General features: G+C 36.2%; 1 protein-coding gene across 1 annotated transcript; it reads right to left on the bottom strand.

The window, feature by feature from the left end:
• Positions 1-27,249, bottom strand: HPGD (15-hydroxyprostaglandin dehydrogenase). Its single transcript, XM_032187296.1, has 7 exons — positions 27,121-27,249; positions 26,891-27,014; positions 22,004-22,110; positions 11,732-11,828; positions 3,687-3,763; positions 1,696-1,859; positions 1-617 (listed from the first exon to the last, which is right to left on the bottom strand). Exons 1-7 carry the CDS (start codon positions 27,211-27,213, stop codon positions 479-481), a joined length of 801 nt encoding a protein of 266 aa, XP_032043187.1. The 5' UTR covers positions 27,214-27,249; the 3' UTR covers positions 1-478.
• Between the last annotated feature and the right edge of the window lie 403 nt (positions 27,250-27,652).

The raw sequence follows: 27,652 nt of genomic DNA, 5'->3' as shown, positions 1-27,652 counted from the left end.
GTTCTATTTTACATATTTCATATAAGAAAAAGTAAATTTTTATTTTTTATAGGTATATTTGTCTCCTGGAGTCCTGAACTGAATTCCTGGTTTGAGGAATTCAGGATGTAAATAAGTAGGCACTTAGTACAGTGAGAAGAATTATACTAAGTCATGTCCAGAAAAATAGACATGGAATATGTAGATCAGATAATTGCACAGAACTACTGGAAGGAAAAAAACTGGCCCTTACTACTACATAATCAGAAATCTTCAGAGCAGTGTGCTTGTTCTACTGAATAAATGTAGAATCAAAGTAGGATGATAACATCTTCCTCATCCCCAGAGATGGATTTTCTTCTCCATTTCTGTTATTAGGATAATTTTGAATACTGTCACTACTCTGGGTACAAAATTAACATTTTTTCCAAAAGTTATTTTTTCCAACATTTTTTCTATTTAAGAAAAGCAAAAGATAATTAGCACAAAACAATTAGATTTATCTCTTCGATGATGTATAAGGCGTTTGGCTGTATTGTTGAAAATGAATCCCTTGGGATGCTGTAATCTTCATAACTTCTCCATTTAGCGTATCGTCTTCAATTATTGTTATCAGTCCTTCGGCAATTATTGATGGGCTTAAAAAAAAAGGGAGAGGTGGATGTTATTTAAGAATCTTGGAATATTGATGTAATAGAACATGTGAAAAGGACAGGTATGGAAACTGAAGGTAAATCTATACACCCTGGAACTTAATCTGAAATTTGAACAAATTTGTTTTCAGAAAAGCAAAAGTGGTATTATTGTTTCAGAAGAGAAATTTTCTCCTTAGTCATGACATACAACATAAGGCTGCAGCTTTACAAATCATCATTTATTTGCTGTAAGTATCCACATCCCTGTGGATATAGAGGTGCTGCTGAAGTTTTCTCTTCTGGGGAAGTGGGCAGAAGTAACCCTTACACAATCCTCTGCAGCTCCTTGTTGATTGTTTATCTTGGTTATTGTTGCAGGGCTGACAATAAGTTGAACTTTGTCACATCGGTTTGTCGTGGTCAATAGATGCAACATATCTGACATATGAAAAAGGACAGGCAAAACAACACAGATTTCCTTTGTTTGGAAGGAGGCGAGCAGCTAATTGTTAAGAGACTGAGAAAGCATTCTAAAAATATCACTTTAGGCCTGTCTTGTTCATGTACTTTTTCCTAGGTATCTGCTTTTGTCCTTTCTTGGCAATACCCTAATGGTCTAGGTGATGACTGATATGATTCACCATGGTTGGTACTGTGCTTTTATGAACTTAGTCCAGTTTTGTCCGTTGTTTGACGTCTATCTTGTTTCAATTCCAGGTGTTGTGGAAACCAAACCCTGAATCTCATAAGAAGTTTGATTAAACAAATTGATGGAACAATCCAACAAAGACTATTAAAAACTAATACACTGTCTTTAATTCAGGAATTTGATTTGCATTTTGCTGGAATTGGGAATGCATAAAGGGTATTATTACTAAATAGGTGATGCTCTTAAGTATGTGATGCCCTAAGTATCTGCCATTATTCCCTTGTATAACACATTTTGATTGACTTTGGTTTGAGACAGCATTTCCCTTTTTTAACTTTAATTTTGCCTGTTGAGAATCACTTGAAAATGTTAATGAGTGTACTTGTTCTTCATTTACAAGGGTCAAAAAACATTGTATGCGACTTGACTTACTCCATGACGCCATAGAACTGCATCATATTTTTGATCTCATCTTTGTATGAGAAGTATTGTCCCATATTCTCTTCTTTATCTATTGACTGTAGAATCGGCGTGTTGACAAATCCTGGACAAATTGTGTTGAGTCTCACACCATAGTTTTCTATGTTAGCAGCTAACTAGAAAAGAGGAGGTTAGGTATTCATCATCAACATTTTTAAATGGTATTGTGCATCTAATTTTTCAAAGAAGAAGATTTATTAGTAAGTATATTTCAGACTTTCCTAGTTAGCAAAATTTGTTACAAATTTGTCGTAAATCAACTTGTTTTGTTTCAACATCTAAGCTTGAAGTATGCTTTTTCTAGTAATTATATTTTTATTTTCCAACATCTATTTTGCTGGGAGAACAATTATACAAGAAATTAACACTTTTTTTCCATATATCTGTTTTTCCCCAAAATTTTTGTATCAATGCTCTTGACGTGTCATTTACCTACCTCAACTCAACTGAAATAAGATTTGGCCTGTACCGCTAAAGCAGTAATGCTAAACCTTTATAGCTGTTTTATTCTCCCTGCCAAGGAAGAAATCTATCACCAAGTATATACACTGGAAAATCCCTGTGAACAGGAAAGGGGCAGGGTTTTTTTCATGATGCAGCTCAGGAATATGAGGAAAGTAAGCAAAATGTCTGGCTGGATCCTTCCTTTGTGGTGCTACCAGTGCATTCTTGTAGCAAAGGAGAAGTCTGATCAGCAGCCAGGTTGAATGCTGGATGAACTTTCTTAACAATTGCGTAAACCTTATGAACTGTATAGGATATATCCAAGAATAACCATAATTGTTCAAAACTAAATTCCATATATGTTAACATTTTACAGGAACCCTTTCTGGTATCATGTAAATCACATTTCATTTTCATGATATGGTAGTTTGCCCTTTCAGTTTGAGAAAAAAAAGAAAATGAAGTCATAGACACTTTGTATCACACCTGTACAATGTTAGGCTGGCCTGCCTTTCCTGGGAAGTATAGTTTATTATTCTTTTTCTTCTCAACTGTATCAGGTTCAATAGAAAGACAGCATTTCCTCTAATTTTCTGTGGACTCTTTTATTTTTGACCTTACACTGTGATGTTAAATTACATTACCATGTGAAAGTAAAACTAGAAAACCGGGTATGAAGTTCTTTCTGTGGCTAATATGAGATGTGCAACATCTCACATGTACAACAGTGTGCTGTTCTGCTTAATCTTAAGGAGTAATTTGTGTGGAGTGTAGGGAAATCAAATCTAGATAGCTACTGAAATGATTTTTTTCAGGTGCTTTATTCTAGAAATGAGTTTGGAATTCTTTTATAAGTAGACTGCTTAATCTATAAAAATGTAATTATATTTCAGTATCTCCAAGTTGTTTTCTCATACTGTTTGATTTGACTAGAAAATTTTGGAGTCAGACTAAGATGTGCTCATATACTATCTAACACATCCCATCCTAACTGTGTCATTTTACATTGTTAGTGTGTTAAAAGTTGGTAAGAATAAATAATGGTCAACATATTTGTGTTCAATCACTTTTTGCACTCTTTAGTACCTGTTTATCATTAAAAAAAAAATATAATAAAAAAATAAAAAGAGTAATCAACCTGGCTTACAAATAAGGAAAACAAAATGCTAAATGACTGGGATGAAGTTATGAAAAATATTTTTTTAAAGCTTGGAAAAGAATGCATGACTTCTGGGCTCCTCCTGCTGTCCTTATATTATTTTACAATGTCTCTCCTGTGTTCCCTAAATCTTCCTAAACTTCAAATTGTTCATAAACACGCACATGCCGTACTTATTCCATCTTTAGATTCTGTTTGTAGAAGGAGGGAAACTCCAGCACTTCAGACACTATTTGCTTTAAGAAAATTAGTTCCAGTTATGTGACAATAAAGAGGGAGCATGAAAAACTTAGCATGTCCCAAGGAGCTGCTGACTCTGCTTTCAAAAATATATACTTACTGCTATTGAGCGCGTAAATCCAATTACACCATGCTTTGTAGCACAGTACACAGGTTGGAATGCAGCAGGCATGAGTCCTTTAAAATAAAAAGGTAGGTGAGTAAGGATGTTGGGTACCTCTACTTATGATTACCTTAAACATATATGTAAGTTAATAATGTAAAATATCAGTGATGGATTTATAGAGATGCAACAAAATAGACAGTTTAGTAAATATCTTCAAATTCCATTTTGTAATCTGAAGTAAGCTGGGAAAAAGGAATGAAATAGATAAAAACACAGGAAAGCAAAAGAGAAATATTGAAGAAAAAAAGTATAGTTTAAGATAAAAGTTCTCTCTCTCTAGTGTAAGACAAAACAGAGGACAAGATCTGGAAGAATACACTCAAAACCAAGAATTTTAGAGCCTTGTTTAATGAATCTGGATATATGCAAATAGATTCTCTGATAAGTGATACCTTAACTACTGATACACAAAGAGGACACTTGCGTTCATTTTAGGGAAGAGGGAAGGTGAGGGAAATAGTGAGGGAAACACCAATGTCCATTTTGTCTACTGTAACTGAATTAGTATTAAGTGTTGTAATACATCACTAAATCAATAAATAAAATATCTGTCATAAATCCCTTGATTACAGTTTTTTTTTCTCTCTCTCTCTCTCTCCTTTTAGATCTTTTCCCCTGGCCCTAGTGCAGGAGAGAGGAATGCACATGCTGCTCAACTGACAGATGTACTGACAGATGTGCAGTCAGGCATTACATCTGCCCATGAAATATCATTGCTGTTTATTTGACAACATAGTTAGTACTATAACTATAACTATATAACTATAGTCAGTACTAACTATAACACAGTTAGTACTATAACTAACATATAGTTAGTACTATAAGAGTAACCACTATAACAAAAGAGTACATGCTCCTTTGCATAGTGTTTTTTGTTCAAAGAAGCAAGCATAAACAAAATATTTCAGACAATGTGCCATCAGATGCAGTGTAAAATTTACTTTACTGACAGCACTGCTATAGTAATATTTTGTAGGTGATGTTTTATAAGAAGAGATTTATATGAAATAGGGAAGTAATTCTGCAATAAGTAATGGAAAAAAAAAAACACTAAGGAGTGAATGCAGGACCTCAGTGAAGAGAGGGTATGGAGATAAGTCAGTAAACACTGTAAATTGAATGATAAGATGAACTCAGATAGTGAGCAGAAAGAAATGAAAGCAGAGATATGGACAGGAAATTTTCTTGAAGCATTTTTTTAGACTGAATTAGGTAGTCTGAAAAGGGTTTCACTGTATGGTACATCCTACAGTGGGCCCTGTTCTGAGATGAAAAACCAGGATGATGCTATTTAGGAGGGGACGGGAACAAAAGAGTTAACAATACTTGGTAATAGCACTGCTATCTTTTAAAAAGAAAAGGAGAAGCAAAATGAAAAGTGACTTCTGATACTGTGAACCTTTGTGATGGGAGTGGCAGAGCATACAAACTTCATTTACTGTATTGAAAGAAGAGCAGAGGCATTGGTGGAAAAATAAGAACTTAGTTCTAGTAAGACTGAGTTTGATGGCAAAGGGCTCATCAAGAAGAGATGGACCATGGGTGTATATATGTATTTCTAAACATCATGACAACAGTATCCACTGTAAAATAAAAGCTGAACTGGACCACATGGATGCTCTGGTTCCACCTGAATGCTAGGGTCCTAGGAATAACAAACCACAGCCTGTCTTATAGTTAGGACAGGCTGATGACATTTGTGTTCTTGAATGTGGTATCATAAAACCTGGATGCTGATTTTGATGCCTTCATGTTTAGTTCTAATGGAGATAAGCTGGAGATAAACATATCTAAGATATGTTTCTTATTTCATATTTTTAAGCGATATAATCAAGAAAGAGTGTGACTTATCTCAGTGAAGATGATGGATATAATACTCAGCTATAAAGTATGGATTTGTCAGAAAAATATGTATGCCAGAGGTCTTTGCTCTGGAATCCACTTTTCCCAAAGAAAAATACTTTCTACGAAACCTCTATTTACAACCCTGACAGCTTCAAGATTTTATCTTGGTTTAAATACTACTCTGGTGATCTGGTGAAAGCAACACTGTTAGTACCACTGTCAGTGCTGGGAAATGAACAGCTTAATCTAGTGACTGGTTATGTCCTCAGCTTGGATTAATGTATTTTGCTTCTGATTGAGAATCTGGTTTTGAAAAATGTCTTCCATGGTGTTTCCTCTGGGTTGTGATTGCAAGACTTCTCATTCCTCTGTTTGGTGACTTCTGATTGTCATCCATCATCACCATTCTTCATGATAATTAGAAATGTTGGGATGCTCACACATTGGAAATATATTATTATTATTATTGTTGTTGTTGTTGTTGTTGTTGTTGTTATTATTATTATTATTTAACCCTTGAGTAGTTTTACATATTTTAAAGATGAAATCAATTCCAATAAGGCCGCAGGTAACAGACATACATAAAATGTACTGGGAAATACAAAGGAGGAATTGAGAAGGTAATTTTGTTTGTTTTTTAAACCACAGTAAGGCAAGTTACTTTTTTTTTTTTTTTTTTTTTTTTCTTGAAAGGGAAGAGAAATAAAGCAAGGAAGGAAACAGCTCACTGTACTGAAGTGGAAGAAGGTTCAAAGACAAATGTCAAAAGAGAGCAGAAATAATTTGACAGGAAGAGAGGAACAAATAAATCATCATTTGGTTAAATGAAAGCATTTAAACCAGTTCTGATTTATTTATTTTCCTTTCTAAAATGGAGAACTAAGAAGAAATCAACTCACTTTCAGCCAAAGCAGTGACAATGAAGAGCTAGTCCTAGCATCCTTTACAATGACAGTCCTGCCTCACTTTTGTTCCCAAGTTCAGTACTCAGTACCACAATGCAGTTTTCAGCTCTGAGCCATTGCCCTGCCCCAGGGAGAGCTGAACCTGTATCTGCTAATGGTGTGTCCTAAGGACTGTGCTAGGAAGTGTCTTGGGATGGACTGCTGTGTGACATTGATTCTGCTCTGCCTGAGTATTTATTCTACCAGTGCATGAAATGATTTCATAACATTTGTTAGTGCATTCATTTGTTAGAACATCTGGATTCTATTTGCTGATCCCATAAATATTTAGTTATCTTATGCAAAGTGGAACGGCATCTGAAACAGGCTGGAGAATGTTATGCACAAAATAACTGGGGGGGAGAGGGTGTTCACATGGGTGATGACTGAGGGTGCCCTTTGGGTTACCAAAAACAGTGCATCAACTATGTAACTATGTTTTTTTGTTTGTTTTTCTTCTTAGTTCTTCACAGGCTGACAGAGGGGAGCAGCTCATGCCCTTATTTATACCTGGTAAGGTGTCAAGACCAGTCGTTACCATTTCAGACATGGTGGCAGGCTTCTCACTACAACGGCTCAAGGTCAACTACAACCAAGGTCAATAGGTTTAGTTGAGTTTCAAGGTCCACATCTTGAGAAATTGTTATTGGAGACAGAAAATTGAATCAATAAGCTTGATTTGTATTAGTAAGCTTTATTGAAACCATTTTCTTTCAGTTCACTTAGGAATTTTAATGAATAAAGAGTTAAGGTTTTTTTTTTCCAGGTGTGCTTACCCACTGAATATGTTTCACTCTGAAATTTGAGCAATCTTTGGATAATATCTTATCTTTGGATAAGATATATTAGCATTTAGGTGCCTTTTCCAGTCTGTTTTCTTCATGAGTGCACAGTTAAGCAGCTTGGGACAAAATTGATTTCTGTTTGATAGTATCTTTAAGTTTCACTAATTCTTTGAAAAGTGTACATTCTGTTTGGATGAAAATATCATAGAGAATAAGAAACCACAGTATGTTTTCTAACAAGGCTGTTCATCTCACAGAGACTTTGAGCTCATCAGAAAGCAGTGCTTCTACACTATGATTAAGCTCTATTCCCAGTGATGCTTTAGGGAAATATGTTCATGATTAAAACATTTAAATATTCTATTAAAATATTCAAATTATCTCACTAGTGTTTCATAATATCAATACCTCGTACCATCCTAAATTTCTAAATTTTATTTATTTTAATGGAAATGGAGAAAATGCTGAAAGGTAAGTTTTGGGTCACTGATGGAATCCATTTTAAAGCAAACCAAAAGTGTGCTTCTTTGTATACTGGAAAATATTGCCAAAGTAGTTTGTTTCCCATACTATATTGGGTTTGTTTTTATAAAGTATAGCTATTATTGCAACACATAGAATACTTACAAACAAATAACATCAGAAAGATTTAGCCACATTTATTTAAATTAAATGTCTTTCCAAACCACTTTACAGAAATCTCCTTTGTTACCCTGAGGCAAAAGTCTGAATAAACAGTATGGAATACGCTTACAACATCCTCTGATGGTCAAAGCCATGTGTGAAGAAGCAAATATATGTAAGTAGAAAAATGAGCTAAGGGCACAATAGTCCTACAGAGTGATGAGAGAATTGATTAAAAGGGTTCATATAATACCCTATACTTAAGAGTATGGTGGGATACAAGATCACGTTCACTATGGCAGTTGTGCTACTGTGATCTGTGCCAAAATCAAGGAGACATAGAAAGCCTAGCAAAAATTGTAAGCTGTGTCATTTCTAGGAAATTTTGTAACAGTGAACTGAAGTCTCTAGGGAGTAGTTTCTAAATTTTCTCATCTCATTCCTGTGGATTCTGCTAAGCATTCTCATTATTTACATAAGAGAGGAAACAGAAGCTCTGTCGTGATGCTGAACTGAAGGATTCAGTTGTACTGCCATTTATACCTTTACTCCACTGCACTGCATCATCATGATAAAGTCTTGCCTTTACTCAAGATGATATGAACCATATGCTTGGCTTTGTTCTTGTGAGATATATATAGAGGATCAAATCCTTAAAAAAAAAAAAACAAAAAAAACCTCTTTGTGAGGAAAGACTTTATATATTTCCTTTGGCTGAAGCTTTCTACAGGTGGAGGACAAACTCTCTGCTTGTTGGAACCTGTATGCTTCAAGTTGAATCAAATCACTGATATGATGATACAAAAGAACTATGCAGATCCACTACATATTGAACAACCTCTCATAAAAAGTTAGCATGTTAATTAGCTAAATATTTTAGTAGGTTTTAAGCTCTCTATAAGTTGATTTTTTGTGGAGTCCAGAAAGATACAAAATCAGTTTTACAGAATACCTTCTTAAACGTATGAAAGCTATCAAAAGAAATACGCACACATGAATTCCCTATTCCCTTCATTTACTAAAAGTGTATAGGTGCCAGCCACCAAAAGATAAGAGACAGTACTAAAGTTAGTCAAGTAAATAATTTCAGGAGTTAAATTTAGTATTGTATGGTTTTCCTGTTGCTTATAACTTCTCTGTTAAAGAAAATGAAAATTAATGTAAGTAGTTTCCTACAGAAGGAGTTTTAAAACAGTTTACTTTTTAAATCTGGAATCAAGTTTACCACAACGTATTCAAAAACCTGCTGCTGTTGGCATTCTCTTTTGGCAGTAAAGTACAAATTTTCCTATGATCTTAGAGTTTTACTGGAACTACTTCCTCTTAATCTGAAATCCCAGAGAATTAAGAAAGCTTCATAGCTTTGAGGAGCAGTGGGTTAGGAGTTGAGTGCTCCACGTGCTTATGTATTTCCTTCCCTTTCATAGTTAGTCCTGACTTGCTGAGACACTAAAGAAAGGAAGATTCAATACAGGAAAGGAATGGTGGGTGCTTTGGCTTTCACCCGTTGTGAGTATCCTTGTCATGGGAAGCATTTAAGTAGGCTCAGGGGTGTTCTTTGAAAATATAAAACAGTAAGGCTAGATTCTGCCTCTAGTTCAATTATTGGAGAACTTACCATTGTTAAGAACTGGAAATTAAGAACTGTGTGAAGCAAATCTTATTCTTACTGAACATTACATAAGCACTACATATAACTCTACATGCTGCTCAACAAGATACAAGAACACTTGCTGTCTGTAGAGCATATCTGATATAATCTTATAGAGAAATTATATGGGAGGGGGATCAAAACCATTTGAGAGTTTAATGATCAACAGAAGCTAGCTCTGAGAAAACACTTGCAGGGAATATTAAACAAGCCCATGGCAGTTTGCCTTTTTTATATGGGGTGAACTGTGGGACTTAGACCTTCAGACTGTAAAGGAAAATTAGCACAGATAGTAAAATAAATAAAACTATAAAAACTGGGTGTATGTCAGCTTTTATAATGTGGCTTTCCTTATGTCTTTGGAAATGATTACTACACAGAAGACGTGTAAAAGCAAACAAAGGACACTTTGTTTTTGACAGATAACCACAACCATTAGAGCATAACATTAATTAAGTAAATAAATGCATATTTTAATAAGTACAATAAAATGAGCTGTTACCAAACGAAGAAAAAACAAGCTGTTAGATCGTAAAAGCAAAACAGTTTTTACTCAGTTCAGAACAGATAGAACAGGAATCAAGCTGCTTGCTACCTTTGCCCTTTCTTAAGCACTCCATGGGCATCAGCACTTCTGTGAAAACGTTTAATCTTTTACTTGTGTTGATGAACTCTTTTAGTGCAATAGCATTTTCCTTCAGGCTAATTTGGTCCCAGTACAATGTCAATTTTAGCCAATGAGATAAACATACTGGCTTCAGTAGGCAATGTGTCAGGCATTACTGCAAGTGCTGACTTAAAGGGACATGGAGGCTTTTACTAAAGAACTCCTCACCCATAATAGGCATGTGTATGTATTATGTCAGATCCTCATATGCTAAGAGATCCTCATGATTTAGCTCAATAGCGTGAACTGGATTTCTCATTACAAAGCCCAGGCTTACAATAGAGTTTAACAGTACCCAGGACACTCACACCTATTCTGCACTTATCCCCATCCACAATCAGGACCTGGGGCCACTGCTGTCTTACTGGCTTTTCACTGTTAGAGCACATAGGAGTACCCTGGAAAAAAAGTACTATTATTTGGTATTCTACATGGATACAAAAGAAAGCAGTGACAATCCAAGGATAAACCAGCATATATTTCCCAGATGTCATGACAATAGCAAGAAAGAATGCAAGCATTTCCCCACATGCTTTTTGAGGAAGGGTATCGGGGGCGTATCGTTCTATATTTATCATTTCCCTGTTGGTAGTGTTTTTTTGCAGTGAGCATGGCAACATCAAGCCTACTTGCAGGAAAGGGTATACAATTGTGCCTCACAACTCAGCAGCAATAATCCTGACTGACATAGAAGCCATATAATTCTATTTCTGTGCCAATAAATTGGAATAGAGTTATAGCATAAACAAGCAGTTGAGCAAAGAACATGTCAACTTCTCAGTGAAATATGAATGTTAATTTTATGGCTTCTCAAGCAGAGGTGGCTCACCTCTGAGAGGGCTTGGAGCATAGGTATAGTGGTATTTGACAGTCTTCATTAATAGGTAGATGCAGCCTAATCTTAAATAGTATCACAGCTGGGCCCCTATGGAGGTGAGCAGAGGGCCTACTACTGCTTCCTTGCTTTCTGTGAAAAAGCTTATATGATTTTCCATATTTGGTGCCTGATAAATGTTTTATAATGTCAAAAATAATCATATTTAAAGTAACCTGAATTAAGGTTAGGTCTTCACATTAGATTATGTTTCACACTGTAGAGCGCATATTGTTGTAACTCAGCAATGTTACTAAATAGTGTGGAATAAACATAATGAATTAAGGCTAATTAGGTTTTGCTCAGTGTGGTACTACTGAAACCTGAAAAAAAAAACATGCTGTATTTACATCATGCTCAATATTATTAAATATGAGGCTGATATGTTAGGAAAATTATTGAATATTTTAAAGCAAATTAAAGTTATGTTCCTTTGTAACTTCTGTTACTATGATGAAAATGGGCTCCAAATGAGAATAAACAGGGAAGAGCCATAGAAAAGAAGAAAAAGTGTGAGCGATCAGTATGATTCATTGATTTTAGAAACAAATCAGTGAGGAGAAAGTGTTTATATACAAAATATTCTCACCTGCTAAGGATGAGATATTAATGATTACTCCTCCATCACCTCCATTTCCTTTTCTCATATATTCTAGGCCAAGGTAGGTTCCTCTAATCACAGATGTCTGACATAAGGGGAAAAAGGATAGTTATATTCAAAATATGTTTCTTAAAATATGTTTCTTTTGTGCTCCTAAAAACGGTCTTGCTTTAGTTGTGATGCTTAGAGTCTGTATTACTTTACTTGAGATTTTAGTTATACTTTGAAGATTATAAACAGAAGATATTCCACAGTAATGCAGCTCAATAACTTCAAAAGCACAATTGCAATGAATAGAAATTATTATTATTTCTTAATTATTTTTCTCATAAAGATATCAATAATAAAACTAAATAGTTGCAGCCTGAAATAAGCACTGTAAAGGAGATGAATCCAGACTAATTTATAAATGAAACGCATACTTTCTCTATAAGGAGTGGATGAACTGATCCAAGTCCCAGCATTTTTATTTAGATGAACTCTTTGTTACAGAAAATGTAAAGACTGAATTTGAAGATGTTGCTAACACTGATGGCGCCATTTGGCCATTTAAGGGCCAAAGAAACTTGCACTTTATAGGATGTGATCCTAAAAGAAGTTGTGAGATCTATTTCTGGTCCTAAAATTTGTATTTTCTGACTGAAGTTACATCATTTTTACAATGCCTCTCAAATGAAGGTAAGCCCAAACAGACAGATACAGATAAGTATTCTAAGAGATGTGAAAGAAGGTGTTGTCATATTTGCTGCAGCATGTTATTTTATTTTATTTTATTTTATTTTATTTTATTTTATTGTATTTTATTTTATTTTATTTAAGAAAGATCTTTGAGGAAGAAGACATTGTTGAGACCTGTACAATCTTGATTGCTTAAGATCTGTTTTAGAACCCTACTGCTGGGATTCATCCCACCGAACTTAAGACATCTAAACAGATTCCTAAATGTATGCCGAGCCTGAAGTTATCAGCCTCCTAACCCAGAGGAAGTCTGTCTCCCAGAAGGTAAGTTGCTTTACCATAGACTTTAAGAAATTGCTAATAGAAAGTTATGGTGATGCTTCTAGCAGAAGATAGTATATTTAGTGAAATATTGCTGCATTTACTTTAGTGAAATGTTACTGCAAGTTTCATAAATATTAATTGTTTATATAATTTTCTTAGATCTCTGCTAAAACATTTCATATTTGGTTTACAATTTCTACCTAAAATTAAAAAAATCATTTAATCTCTTTTATTTTTCCAGAAATATTTAAGTTTTTAAACAAGAACTCAATTTATATTTTATTTGTGTCTAATGCCATTTATTTGACCCAAACAAATTAAGATGCTCAACAAATGAAGTGTCCCTACAAATCTGTCCACATCTGCATGTAGTCACTTCCCTGAGAGTTCTGTTAGGGAGAGGATCAAGAAAGGTTTGCAGAACTATGAATCATGGAGAAGGAAATGTCCCAAAGTAATAAAACACAGTGTGTTTAAAAAAATAAATAAATAAAAGGAAATTTTAAGGCATGTATTGCATCTCATTTTTACTAGCTGGTGTTTTTAGACAGATATGTTATAAAACATAAGAATCTTAATTCAAGTCTTTTTGCCTTCTACAAGAAATATGCTTGTCGTTTTAACCAGAATCATATTTGCAAGACTGCCTGTGTTATGGCTTTTTCAGTGTCTGAGTAACATCAATAAACTGCACATTTACAGAGACAAAATAACTTGAAATGTCATTATCAAGTTTGCTTTCTAATATTGACATTGAATGAGCTTTTTAAAATTTTCTATAGTTGTAGTATTTTGTGATATTTTAAATATAAATATGTTTTCACAATACCATATTCTGCAATAACATAAAAATCACAATATTGGAATATTTCAAAGGTCTGAAATAATTTTTTATATTTTTTAAATTAAAACTTCCCATAAAAAGCTTTTTGTTTTATGTTTTTATTCTGGAAAGTTTTGGCACTAGAAGCATTTTGCTTATTATCAAAACGATGTTATTTATTGAACGCTTAGTAGTAGTCTTGCAGTGTTTAATGTTGATGGCCACATCTAAATTTCAAAGGATGTATTGAAAAACAGGATAATTTATGTCTAGTACCACTGCTGTGTGGTATATTTAGTCTGAAGGTAAACTCAATGACAGCTCAACTGAATTAGACTTGGTATTAAGGATGGACGGTGAGTTTATATATATATATATACACATATATATATGTACATATATACACATACATATGCATGATACTAGACATTTTAGAAAATCAAGGGTTAATGCTGTCTCTGTAGAGCAGGTGCAGGTCCTATCATGCCCTGCAGCAGTGGCTCAGCCTGCTGAACCAAAAAGGAGAATTCCATTTAGGATGATTAGAGGAAATAAATCAGTTGGAGAAGGAAGTAGCTTGGGGCTCCTTGAGGGTTTTTCTATTCCTCCAGCCTTCTAATTCAAAGAGATAATAAAGCAAGATGAGTCCTCGGCCAAACCACAATTAGAAGACAGGCAAAAAGTGGGTAGCTAGATGTTTCTATCAAAATCATAGTACTGCTCTTTTTTCTCTCTAGACTCCACTAGCTTGGCATCTCTTGGTGAGCTTGGTTTTGTTACATAAACCATCTTTGCAAGTGTTCAAATTGCAGCCTAAGGCTTCCTTTTTTATGAAATGTGCCTTTGGTTTCTGATGTGTTGGAATGAGAATATTATGGCTGAATTCTATAAGAAAGTTTATCAACTATTACTTTACTGCAACATCAAATTCACAACAGAAAGTAAGACAAAGAATGATGTGTTTTGTGCACCACATTTTCCTGGTTTTGGGAATATGATGGAAAAATGTCTACTATCTACTTTTCAATAAACTAAAATAAACTGAAGGTGTTTTCAGGTGGTGGAATTCTCTGTGTATATAAGAACAGTAACTTAATCCTATGCTCCTAACCAATAACAATTTGTAGTTTGTCTTTTTTAATTAGAAATTCTGGGAAAGTTCATACTTAAAATTTCCTAATTGGAAAAAAAAAAAAAAAAAAAAAAAAAGCCTGACATTTTATATGGCAAAGATATCCTGTGAGAATTAACTTCTTAGAAGAAAGAGTTGCATTTTAAGGTAGAATTTTTTTACAGTTCCTTAGTTTACAACTGCACCCAGCTGTATGGATGTTCTCCATAAACATGTCAAGAACAAAGAGTAGGGAATTAGCCAAATTTACAATTAAATGCAGGAAAAGTGAAAATTAGGACAGTCGGCTCTTTACTAGCTTGTTTGCTCCTGGCTGCTGATAACTGGTAGAATGTCTAATGTTATAAGGTTGTCCTTATAACTGTTGGGAAAACAAAAACAAAACAAAACAAAACAAAAACAAACAAAAACAAACAAACAAACAAAAAACCCTGTGATCTCGGTGATACTGCTGTTTGTTTTTTTTTTTTTTTTAAATCAAAATATAATATTTTACTCTAGCAAATAAAGAAGACAACCTATCAAGGTGTACTGCAGGTCTGAGTGTGCTCTCAAGGGAGGCAATTTTGCTCTATTCCTGCCAGTAGAAACCTTTTCAGTTAAATCTTAATGTCTCCTAATATTAGCTTCTGGAAAACTCAGATTTGCATTAGAGGAGATCAGACATTCTGAAGCATAAACTGATAAAACTAAAACTTAGTTTCTCACAACATGGTAAATTTTTAAAAGTAATTGTTTGAATGCTCGAAACATTTGCAGTTGCTATTGGAAGCATCCTATCAGTAATCAGCAACTTATGTAACAAGTTGTTTGGCAATTTATGTGTCAGTGTCAAAATCAGAAACAAAAATCTGAGGCTCTTGACAAGTCTATGTATCCCACAGCTGTATGGCTTTAATTCTTGCTCTAAAAGAAAGTATATATCAAAACTGATTCTAGTCAGACTGCTAGTCTGACCTCTAATTCAGTTTGTTCTGGCTCTATGAATCTGCTTACCCAGTGTTGTACAATGTTCTTGTATTCCAACCTAACACCTGTAAGTCGATTTTCATACTCTGTATTTCATTTTACCTCTTAGCATGATCTACAGGTAATAATAATAATAAAAGTATTTTCTTTTGTAGTGGTGGCTTCCAGAATATCTTTAATCATCATCATTTGCAAATGGCAATTCTTTGGGAAGTAATTTACTACACACTTTTTTTTAGTGTTTCAATGCTGAAGTAGTTTCTTATGACTTCTTTTGAGAAAACAAAATGGTAATCGGTCCTAAAATATAATGTAGGTTTCTGAGCTAATGGAGCCCAGGCCTTTGTGCTAGGCATACTGCACATAAAATGAATGAAAGAGCCATTGATTCACAGTTTCATAACCCATGGAAAATGTTAGCAGTTTTCTTGTAGGTCAGGGAGGTGGGATTTTTTTGTAGATCTTCTAGGAGGCAGTTGGGTAAGCATGCAAGTCCCTTGGCACTCCTATTAGTTTGCTTGCTATATGAAAGGAAATTTCAGGGTCTTGAGTTTGAGTTTCTGCCTCAAACTGTGGAAAGCAAGAAGTCCTAGGGAGGGAGAGGCAAAAGGAAGGGGTAGTAGGATTTGTTCCTTTTCTAGAATTCAATAGCTGTTTTACAGCATGGGAGTGAAATACTAAATTTAAGTTGTTTATTATGCAGTTTTTCTTTGCTTTTTTTTCCCAAATGTTCCTCAGGGACAGAGGAATAATATTGCTTTTTAAGTAGCTAGGCCCTATTTCAAAGAATGTGTCTTTCATTGTGTTTCAACATTGAGTACTGTAAACAAGCATTAAAAATTAACCTATGAAGTTAATTGACTTACTGTGCAATTAAGGTAAATCTGTGTTTCCTAAGACAATATGGACAGTAGAAATTATTATGCTTACAGTTGTTTTCTTTAATGTACTTAGAGGATTGATCCTCACTCCACCAATTTTAAGATGATAGCTACTTCTCACTTTTTAGTGTCCGTATCTCTGCCTAGGCACGTAGTCCCGTTTCTAGCATCAGATTATACCGAAGAAATAAGTGACTAAGCCATTGAACAACAGAGTTTGTGCATTTCTTGTTGCCTTAGAATGCAAGCTTGACAAACTAGTTACTGGTGCCATTTACTCACCTACAGACAGCACTGTGTTTTGTTTTTGTTTTGTTTCAGAAGGTTTCACTTTGAGCAGTTATGTTAGTAGCATTAAGAAACAGCACTTGCTTGTCTGTACTGTGGGGCCAGGTTGTAATTCCCAGCTGCTGAATCCAGCCATATGTCCTGTTCATATTATTTTGGGATGAAAGCTCAGCCCTTGTCATTTCTCCTGGTACACTGGGAAAGGAAAGCAAGGTACACGAACCTTGCTGCATACACCCTCCAAAGCAAGGTGAAGGTTGTAGCACACGCCCAAGAGATTCCTTATCTGGCTTGCACAAGGGAATGGCCTTGCAATGATCACCAAGTATTTGTCCCCAAAATCAATAAAATGAATCACTTCTGATGTTTGCCTACTTACCCTTAAGGTTGTTATTGAGATGCTAACTGGCCTTTCGAGGAATAGTTCCTTACTGATGAACACATCAATTGATTCTGCAAGGTTTGCTAGTTGCTGGAAATTTTATTTCACCATGAACTGTATTAAACTGAGCCTCACATTCATGCTTCTCCTAGTGTACTTCATCATGTGCACATGAAACTTAACTACCTCCTTACGACCCAGGAAATGAGCAATGCAAATGGGGTACGCAAGGGAGTAAGACAGCTCTCATTACTTAATTTAATTATCAGAGCAAATGATAGCTAGCTACTCAAATCTTTGGGGATATTAATTCTAAAATTTGGCTAGCATTTCAACATTTCCCTAAATCTCTTCCTGTGACTATCCTCAAAGACCTTCTAGATGTTAATAAACCTCTTCACAGGCAGTTCTTACCCCTCTACGCATACTTCCACGGTATATCAGGAAACAAAAGCTTGGTTTGCCTTAAGAACACTTCAGTCACAAATTTCTGATAACTGACTTTGGACATTTTGTATTTATGCTGACATATTTTGTAAGTATATTTTTATTTTGTTCCTTTTTTTTTTTTCTTTTTCTTTTCATTTTACTGGTGTTACCATTACAATGCAGACAAGGGATTAAGTAAGAACAATTCCACTACATAGTTTACTTCACACTATTTTATTCTGAATCCTGAATTGAGGTAGCATGCCAACTTTCCCACTTTCTTCTACTTTTGCCTAAAACCACATCTTCTCTTATTTTATTAAGATTGAGGAAATAATACATGTTTTAACTGTCATTTAAAATTATGAACTGTCCCTGAAACAATTTTCAGAACTTTTTATTACAATACAATATTATTACGTCATTTTTGCTTTAGAGCATAAAGAAAAAAACACACCACACAACAACAAAAAAGCTACCTCACAATTCTTTTCCTGTGAAACTAGATAAATAAGATACATAAAAACTAAACAGGTATTCACCTACATGTTAATTAATAGTGCTTTCCTAGCAGAATGCTTTAGAGATTTTTAGAGGCTTATACTTTCTGGACCAAATTTGTATATCAGGAAATATATATAATCTTTGGAGATCAGCATTAAATTTCTCTTTAAAAAAACATTGACATTTAATTATTAAGTTGTTCCAAAATAAATTAGATGAAGCTATGATGCTGAGCAGGGTAACACTTTAATAATTGGATCCCGTGTGTTCTTTTTTGGTGTAAGAAAGAAAATAACATGGTCAAAACTTTATGTAAAATGCTCCTGCACTTTGAAATCAGGTAGTATTTATGATGTAAGGATATGTGACTCATGTACTGTTTCATTTTAACTGTATAGTGTGACCTATGTCAGTCTTCAGAAACCTCTACTATGAGCATAAAAAGGGACCTTCAAGTTAATTTGGGAATTCTGTTAGTATAAAATGTACTAAATACATTTGTAGAGAAAAGATACTGTAATTATAGCAGCCACTATAGAAAGCATACAACCTCAGGAAAATAAAGCCTTTCAGAACAACTTGTGTTTTAAAGCTCATCAAAATTTGGGCACTTTTTTTTTTTTTTTTTTTTTTTTTTTTTTTTTTTTTTTCTCATTTAGGTGAAAAGAAGGGGGGAAGTCAAACTATAAAATATCTGGATTCCTTAGGTGTAAGTTCTTGTGAAGCTGAATGGAAGAAATGCTGCTTTTGTCATTCTGGATGACTGTAGGTAGGACTCTTGGTAAGAATGTATGTTCTTATGTCTCATTCCTTTCTGTGTACGGGTATGTTTATGTCATGGACTGTTGAAACAACACTGGTAATATCCACTTATGGTGGAATTTATATGGATATCATAGTTGAATCAATGTCTCAAGCTAATTTTGATCAAGTCAACACTACCAGCCTTGGAGTTTTCTGGTGGGGAATGTATGGCATTGCTGGAATGCTGAACTAAGAGTGTTAATAAAAATATTAATAAAGTAATTAAAAGGTGGATATTGTTTAGTACAAAATATAGCAAGATCTGGAAAGCACTGCAAGAAAAATCTTTCTAGTGGTTGATATTCTTTTTTTCCTTCCCATGTTTATCAAGCTGTCTTGTTTGCTTCACAGGAATCTGTACTGGATACAAGCAGGGATTGTGTTTTATCTCCTCTTTTTCCTTCTGTAGCATATCCCATTGTAGCAGAAATGTGCTCTTCATTTCTGTTCCTCATGTTTTTTTAAGCAGTGCTCTCAGGAAACTTCCTTGCCCTCCTTTAAAAAAGTTCTTGAAGACCAACCGGTTCTGTGAACTGTTTTAGCCATAAAGAACACACCCCGTATGTGTTTGCTCTGATTTATCTTGCTCTGTACTGCTCTACTTTTGTACTTTGTACTTTAAACTGGGGCAGGGAATATTTGTTGTACAAATATATAAATAATATCAGCAAGACAAAGATTGGCATGTAGAGTGTTTTTTTCCCCCTTAAAAAAAAAAATTAAAAAAAATCTGTCCAATGTTTGCATAATGTGTATCAAAATGTGTGCCTATTGAGGTTATTCATGTTCTTAGAGATAATGCAAAGGATACTTAAATGGCCTACACGGGAGAAATAGAGACATTTTTATATTGCATTTTTTGTACATAATTTTTCCTTTCTCTACCAGAAGCAAAACATATTTTATGGAACTGGTCAACATAGCATATTGCATGCAGCAGATGTTATTGTTCCGTGTTACAGTTAATAAGTAAGAAGCATAAAATGTTTATATCTTGGTTCATGGAAATTACAGTAACTAGATAGAAATGTCCTATGGAAATAAGCTAGGTAGTTGGCTCAAGGTTAGGTAGTTAAAGAATATTTAAATCAAAAGAATAATTAAGATATTTATATCTTAATGTGTCCTTAATTTAACCCACATGGTTGTGCATATACTTGGCTTGATCATTTTAAATGTATTTGTTCTAGTCATGAATTGATGCATTTATTCAACATTCAACTATGAATTAAATCAGAAGGACACACATAGTGAATTAACCCAAACAATCACGTATAAATTACAATATCCTCCCCCTACCTCCCACATTTGCAAATTTGTTTGGACATCAGTCTGTAAGTTAAGATATTTACTTGGGCATTAAATATCTTCAAGATTTGTTGACCACAGATACCTTCATTTTTTGAGCTAAATTTATATGTGAATCACAGACAAATGAGTTTCTCACATGGCCTTCATTTTTTTTGTGTGTGTGTTGTGACTAACTATGTGCAAGCACTTTTGACACGTGGATGGCTGCCTATAGTAAATTATATCTCATATTAATTCAGGCACAAAATAAAAAGAAATAAGTAATCTAGAACTTGAATTCCTTTAAATTCAAAGGATCTTTGACAATATGTATTCACGTTGCATTTAACTGATGATGTCACACTTCTGTAGGTTCACAATATGAAATATCCTGTTGTTTAATTTGTCAGAATACTTCAGAAATGAAAGAGAGGAAAAAATATGTATAGTTACATCTAAAGGAAGATATAAAGGAAAGACAAAGGAAAATGAACTTAATAAAAATAATCATTTCTCTTATTGTGGAAACGTTAATCTGTGGTCTCAGTTTAGCGCCTTCCAAGAATAAGCAAATTTGACCTTGGATAGATTTAAAAGGTAAAGAAAAATATTGCTACATTTATAACTTTTTTTTTTTTTTAATATGGATTTCTCCATTGTTTTTCTAGAGCTTGTCTCATATACATCTTGTGTTACTTATCCTGGTCTTTTTTGATTGTCTGTTAGTTTTCAGAGAGATAGAATTCAAAGACTCAGGTACCTTTGTCCATAAAACTTTTGAGAAAACCAAGCTTTTAGTTTTCATATCCTGAGCTATACTGCTTGTCTGACAAATTCCACATGAATGATTGGACTCAAACTCCAAATAGTACTCTTCCATGCTTTCTTTTGCTAGTGCCTTTGCAGATCAAGATTGCTTTTAAGCATGGCCATAGGAGTAACTTGATGAATCACCATCCAATTAGAACTTCATAGGTGGTAGAACGCAAGCTGGCCAGAATTTTATTAAACTAGAAATTTGTTCTTTCTTTTGGAGCTTAGATCTCCTAACTGTGTAGCCTAAATTTTAAAAGCAAACAAAACAAAACAAAAACTGAGATAGTTACTGAAGTCTCCCCTCATGAGAGGAATAAGATTTTACCATAGGGTTAGCCAGATACCAGATAACGTCAAAGAACCAGTGGCAGTCTGCTTGAAAATAAATTTTACACATTCATTGAATGTATCTGGTTTTATCAAATGCTCTTAAGTGGTGTGATAGTGAAATAGCCTATATTAAAAACTCAAGCTGTATGCTCAGTGGTGAAGAAAATGTAGGAGTTCGTGGCTGAACAAGTTTTCTTGTAGTACCAACAGATGGCAACTTATTCTCTAATGCAGTCCAGCTGACTCTAACAGGGGACTAAAATATTCTAAAACATTCATATACACCTACTGGCCTCATGTAGGTGTAGCTCTATTGCGTTGGATACCAATTACACCTATGTGGGATTTCATTGGGCTTCATAAGAAGGAGAATGTTGTCTGGTATATGGCATAGTTACTCAGGCTAACATCTTGGATAGACAACATAAAGGACCCACCACACAGACATTTGTTTTTTGTACACATGCAGTTAGATGGTTATTATTTGAACAGCTGTGCTTGCCAGACTAATAATCCATGTTTTGTCACGTGGCATGATCTGTATAAGCCAAGGAGTGTTAAGTGTATTCCAGCATCAATTACTGAGTATGTGAAAAGAGATAATACTTACCAAATTAATTTGTATAGTGCTTTCCCAATCCTTCTCGTTGTTCACTCCAGCATTATTAACCACAATATCCAGCCTTCCAAAATGTTCAATTACTTTTTTGAAAGCACCTATAGTAAAATCCAAAGTTAAACTAGTACTTATAGAAAATAAGACACAGAAATAAAACGTGTATTCATTAAATATAAAAATACAGCATATACTTACAAACACATGCTTTATTAATCCACCAAAATGTTTCAACTGTTTTCTTCATCACTAATGAGCAACACAGAATTACATGTTTTATCTAACCATTCACTAATATTAAACATATTTAGGAAAACTGAAAGAATTAAGATACCACACTAAGCTTTTCATTCTGTTTCAAAATGTCTAACAACATGAGCAAATGAAAGTTCTTAGCACCCATACATTTTGTATTAGATAGGATGTTTGGCACCCTTATTATATAAATTAAGCACTTACATCTTGAGTTTGATGTAGTTAATAAATTCCAGATCTGTCTCCAACTATTTTAAATGTAAAATAAAAGCTTCATATGTTCAGAACCATGGACTCTGGTCTGAGTCTGAATTTAACTTATTTTAAGAATGCAGTACTTATCCAGTGATATAACTAATATGAATCTTTCAAGTAAAAACAATTCATCACAGTTCTTGATTAAATGTATCCATTTATGAAAAAGTTTTTATATGTCAGGTAACTTTAATAACATCTCACAAATTCACATCTTCTTCTGTTGATGAAAATAATGACCTGTCTTCCAAAGAATTTAAAAATAAAGAACTGGGAAACTTCCACAGTGACACTGTGTTCTCCCAGGTGACAGTGTTTGAACTAAGATAAAAGATGTGTATGGAAAAATACAATGATGTCATAGTGATGAGCAAACACATCTACTCTGGCCCTGCTCTGACAGAACAGTTGGATGAGATGACCTCCAGATGTTCTTTCCAGACTAAGTTTTTCCATGACTGCAGACCTTATCTGAAATACATATATAGCTTTTTTGTTTTTCCCTCCAGATATTTCTCATCACTAAACATTTTTCATTATGCAAAACACCCCTCCTCCACTATATTGTTTTAAAAAACATCAGTTGGTGACTGATTGAAAACCCAGAGTATTTCAGGTATAGTGAAATCATGCTCAGCGGGCCTTAATGAAACTGCTTCACCAAAGGGTGATCCCAGGATCCTCTGAATTCTCTGGTATTTCTCTGGTATTTCTTCTTTGGCTATTAGTGTGTCAATTAGGTCAATAGTAGCAGTAGCTCTGAGAGATCTAGCTATCTAGCTTTTTTTTTTTTTTTCTTTTGGTAGTTGCAGGGGTTTACAAAAGCACCAGATGTTGGTACTGTTACAAGTTTATATTTACAAGCTGAATGACACAGGTCCATCACTGTCATCATCTTGAAATCAGAACAAGAGCTGGGCAGTAGCTAGGAAAGGTTTTATTTGTCCAACTACCCTTATTGTACAGACTTTCTAATGTTCTTCTGTAACAGAATATTTTAATATTTTAAAGCATCTCTTTTTGGCTTTCTGCCTTTCAGGGATTTGTTATGTTTATTGCTGTCTCATTCTCTGATCCCTTAACTCTTCAATCATCCTTCCTCATCTTCCCAGTCCTGCACAAGCAAGGGCAACTAAAAACTTGGCTTAGGAGCAGAACTGATTACTTTAGCTTAGTTTCAATTAATACAATAAATGCAGTTTGAGTACTCAGTTAGCTTCCAAATTTTGCAAAATGGCTCTCCCATTCACTTTTAAGCCTTTTTGAAATAGCCTATTTTGTCAACTCCACTCTTAAGAGAATCTTTTGCTTTCAAAAACACCAGAGATAGCAGTACTTCTGCCAAATAATATGCATTAACTATTAAATTCACACATTGACTTGACTAATTGTAGTTTTCTAGCTTGCACCTTAAGAAAATAGCAAAATGTTTTTCAGCTGTTTGCATATCTATGTTAAAATAAAGAATGATTATGAAATTTAAAATATTTCTGGTAGAAGTTTACCTGTCTACAATAGTCCATCTGTTACCTTCCCACAGAAAAGAAGATTCTCACTACAAATTCTTAAGAATCACAGAATCACAGAATCACAGAATTTCTAGGTTGGAAGAGACCTCAAGATCATCGAGTCCAACCTCTGACCTAACACTAACAGTCCCCACAAAACCATATCCCTAAGCTAACAGTCCCCACTAAACCATATCCCTAATCTTATCATCCACTCATTTTTCTAAACTGATTTTTCATTCTTCCCTTTCTGAATAGAGAATAATTCTGTTTACACTGCTAAGACAACTGTTAAGACTAGTTGTCTTATGAAATCATATAAAATAAAAGCAGACGATCATGCAGAACATTGATCATTACGATGAAGAAGAAGATCCATTTACATGGAGAGGAAACACAGTGGAAAGTAAGTCCTAAGTGGAATACCAGTCATAAGTGAGCTTCCTAAGTTTCCAGGGAAAGCAAAATTCAGTGTATGGTAACTTAAAAAGTGGAACAAGGTTGAAGATTTTTGTGGGGGAACGTGTGAGAGTGCCAACAGAGAAAAAAGCACAGGCAAGAATTGAATATGGATAAAGCAGCTGCTTTTCTACCCATAAGCTCTAATGCTGTGACTTGTTTTGTATTGAAAGACTTAAACTAAGAAAACTAATGACATTGACTGTAAAAAACAAGTATAGGACTCAATGCATCCACTAAATGCATAAAATTCTAGGTTTATTAATCAGCAGTTTGCAATTAAAAGTGAGGAAAGAGAAGAGAAGGTAAAGCAGTAACAAACAGAAGTCCTACAGGATTTGAAGTTGTGATGGCAAATTTTTGCTAAGCAACCTGAAACGGGAAAAATGCAATATCAGAGAAGCATAAGGAGCTTCTTGCTCTTGCTCCTTGCCATCACTCCAGTCTTATTCTAATCATTCTTTTCCTGCTAACTTGGTTCCAAATCCTCCCCCACTGACCCATCGTTCTTCCAGTTCCCAGAGCTCAGCCTTTAGGCCCTACAGTAGCCTGGCACTAAAATGAGGAGGAAATGTGGGAAGTGGGAGAGAGAAAACATGCTGGGGTAACAGCCATGCTGCAGCACTGTACTGGGTCTGGCTGGAATGTTAACTTTCCCGGCAGCAGCCCATACAGTGCCGTACTCTGTACTTGTAGCTGGAACAGCAGTGTTATCACACCAGTGTCGTGTCTACTGCTGAGCAGCAGTGGCACAGCATTGGGCCTTTCTCTAACCCTCCTAGGGGGTGGGCAAAAAAGTGAGGAGAGAAACATCACTAGGGCAGCTGACCTAAACCAATCAAAGGGATATTCCATACCATGTGGTGTCACACTCAGCAATAAAAGGTGGAAACAGGAAGAAGAGGGGAGGGGTGGGCTCTCGTTGAGAAGATGTCGGTCCTCCTCTCGAACACCGGCTGCGTGCGTTGAGGCCTTGTTTCAAGGAATTGGTCAATCATCGCTCATTTGTGGGAAGTAGAGAGTAATTTCTTTCCTCTGCACTTCCATATAGCTTTCATTTAGTTTGTTTGTTTGTTTTCCTCCCTTTTTCCCCTTTCCCTTTTATTTCCCCTTAGTTAAATTGTTTAGTTCATGGTAGTCTTTATTTAATTATTATAATTATTTTCCTTTAATTAAATTATCCTTATCTCAACCTGTGAGTTGTTCTTTGCTTTACTTCTCCCCCTCCTCATCTAAAGGAGGGGGAGTGAGAGAGTGGTTGTGGGGTTTAGCTGCCCAGCACGGTAAAACCACCACAGGCATGCTATTCCTACCCTTAAGATGCTTATCCTTGCTCCTGAGTTACTCCTCCCACTTGAAGAAAAAGTCAGTAATGAACCTAGCTGATAAACAAACAAAAAAGTTTGCTGATCAGAGCAGATCTCACGTTTAAAGTCCAGCATCTCCCACGTAAAACACTGGAATTAGGTATAATCATGCTAACTCATAGCTAGGAAAAATATTGCTGAGTTCTGGACTATCTGCAATGCTTTGTGAAAGAGGAATGGATATGCTTCACCACTACTGTTGAGAAAGCAGGGAGTGAAGCATAGTGCGTAAAAGTAGAACTAACAACACTCACGTCTAGCCTGACACAAATGAATCTGGGGAAAGGGTACTAACAACAGTTATGTCAAAATCCAAAAGTGACTCACTACCTGTGAATGTTAACTAAGAATGAAGCTTTAATGAAGTGATGTGGTGACTGTGAGATGTGAAGGGTATGTCAAAATTACAAACTATTCCAAGATCTCAGTGGGAAGCAGGATTTATTCATTAACATGAATGGCAATCATATGTGAGGGAAGCTTCTTGCCATGCCCTGCATCTGCAAAACATATGCAAAACTTTATCGATCCTTATCCAACCCCATGCTAAAGCAGCGTGCCATCTTTTGCCGACTCTTCTTTCGGCACAGCAGCAGGATGTTGAAGGCAAGCATGCTGTACGGAAAGAGCACTGCAACCCGGAGATTTATTACTCCTGTGATGAGAGAATGCAGCTTGGAGTCTGTACTGAAGCCTCATAAAAAGCAAGTCCGTGCTTTAAAGTTTATGTATATTACTCATAAAATAACAACTATCTTCTGCAGAGGCTTTTATGCAAAAATGTCACACAGCGCTCAATGGAAATGATTTCTCTGGCTTTTCTTTACGATGTGCCAAGTAACACAGTGAAATACGCGCGCGCTGGCAGTCATATTTCACATCTGCAGGTTCAGAAACAAATCCTTTTTGAGTCACTGTCAGGAGAGATTGGGAGTAGGCTGTCCTGCAGCACCCATAATTGCACACCTATAGGTGCAGCAGCCCGGGCTCCCTTGGCGCGCTGAGCCTGAGCGCAGCGTTGACGCTTGGTCCCTTACCTTTCAGCTGTTCGGGGTCCGTAACGTCACACTGGATGAACACCGTCCTCTGCGCCTCGAACTGCTCGTCCAGGGCCTCCTTGCTCTCCTGCCCGGCCTCGAGGTTGCGGTCCAGCAGCGCTACCTGCCCGGGGACGGAGGGAGGGAAGGGAAAGAGCGGGGCTGAGCGGAGCCCCGCCGAGGCTCGGGGGCTGCCGGTGCCCGTTGCGGGGGCGCTACCCGGGGCTTACCTTGGCTCCCTTGCCCAGCAGCGCCTGGACGAACGCCCTGCCGATGCCCTGCGCCCCGCCGGTGACCAGCGCCACCTTGCCATTGACGTGCATGGCGCTGCCGGTCCGTCCCGCCCGGCCGGCGCACAGGAGGCTTCTCCCGCCCCGCCGGAGGAACCTAGCGCCGTGTCACCTGCCCCAAGTTTCCTCCCTCCGTCGCTCCCTCCCTCCTGCCCTCCCTCCTGCCCTCCTCCTTCTCCTCCTCCTCGCCCTCCTCCTCCTCCTCCCGGCGGTGCTGCTGCGGCCCATTCCCCCCCGCTCCCCTCGCGTACAGCCCCGAGCTGCCCGGGGCCGGGGGGAGCGGGGGCGGAGCGGCTCGGTCCCTGCTAACTCGCTCTCCGGGACAAGACCGAAGCAGCGAGGGCCGGCCAGAAGACCCCCCCCCCCCCGCCGGGGCAGAGCCCCCGGCCCACTGCGGATGGGCTGAGAGGGGGCTGCAGGCTCCGAGAGGGCTCCCGGCAGCCGGCTGAGGCTGAGCGCCCTGCGGGTGGGC

Source organism: Aythya fuligula, chromosome 4 (genome assembly GCF_009819795.1).
Source record: "Aythya fuligula isolate bAytFul2 chromosome 4, bAytFul2.pri, whole genome shotgun sequence".
In the NCBI taxonomy this organism is placed as follows: Eukaryota; Metazoa; Chordata; class Aves; order Anseriformes; family Anatidae; genus Aythya; species Aythya fuligula.
Note: the sequence above shows the minus strand (reverse complement) of the source record. Positions and strands in the feature narration are given on the sequence as shown.

Coding starts and splice junctions, on each gene's coding strand:
- HPGD (XM_032187296.1), bottom strand. CDS start 27,213: ATGCACGTCAATGGCAAGGTGGCGCTGGTCACCGGCGGGGCGCAGGGC. Junction 22,111..26,890: donor GGACCCCGAACAGCTGAAAG/GTAAGGGACCAA, acceptor ATTTTACTATAG/GTGCTTTCAAAAAAGTAATT. Junction 1,860..3,686: donor GATTTACGCGCTCAATAGCA/GTAAGTATATAT, acceptor CCTCTTTTCTAG/TTAGCTGCTAACATAGAAAA.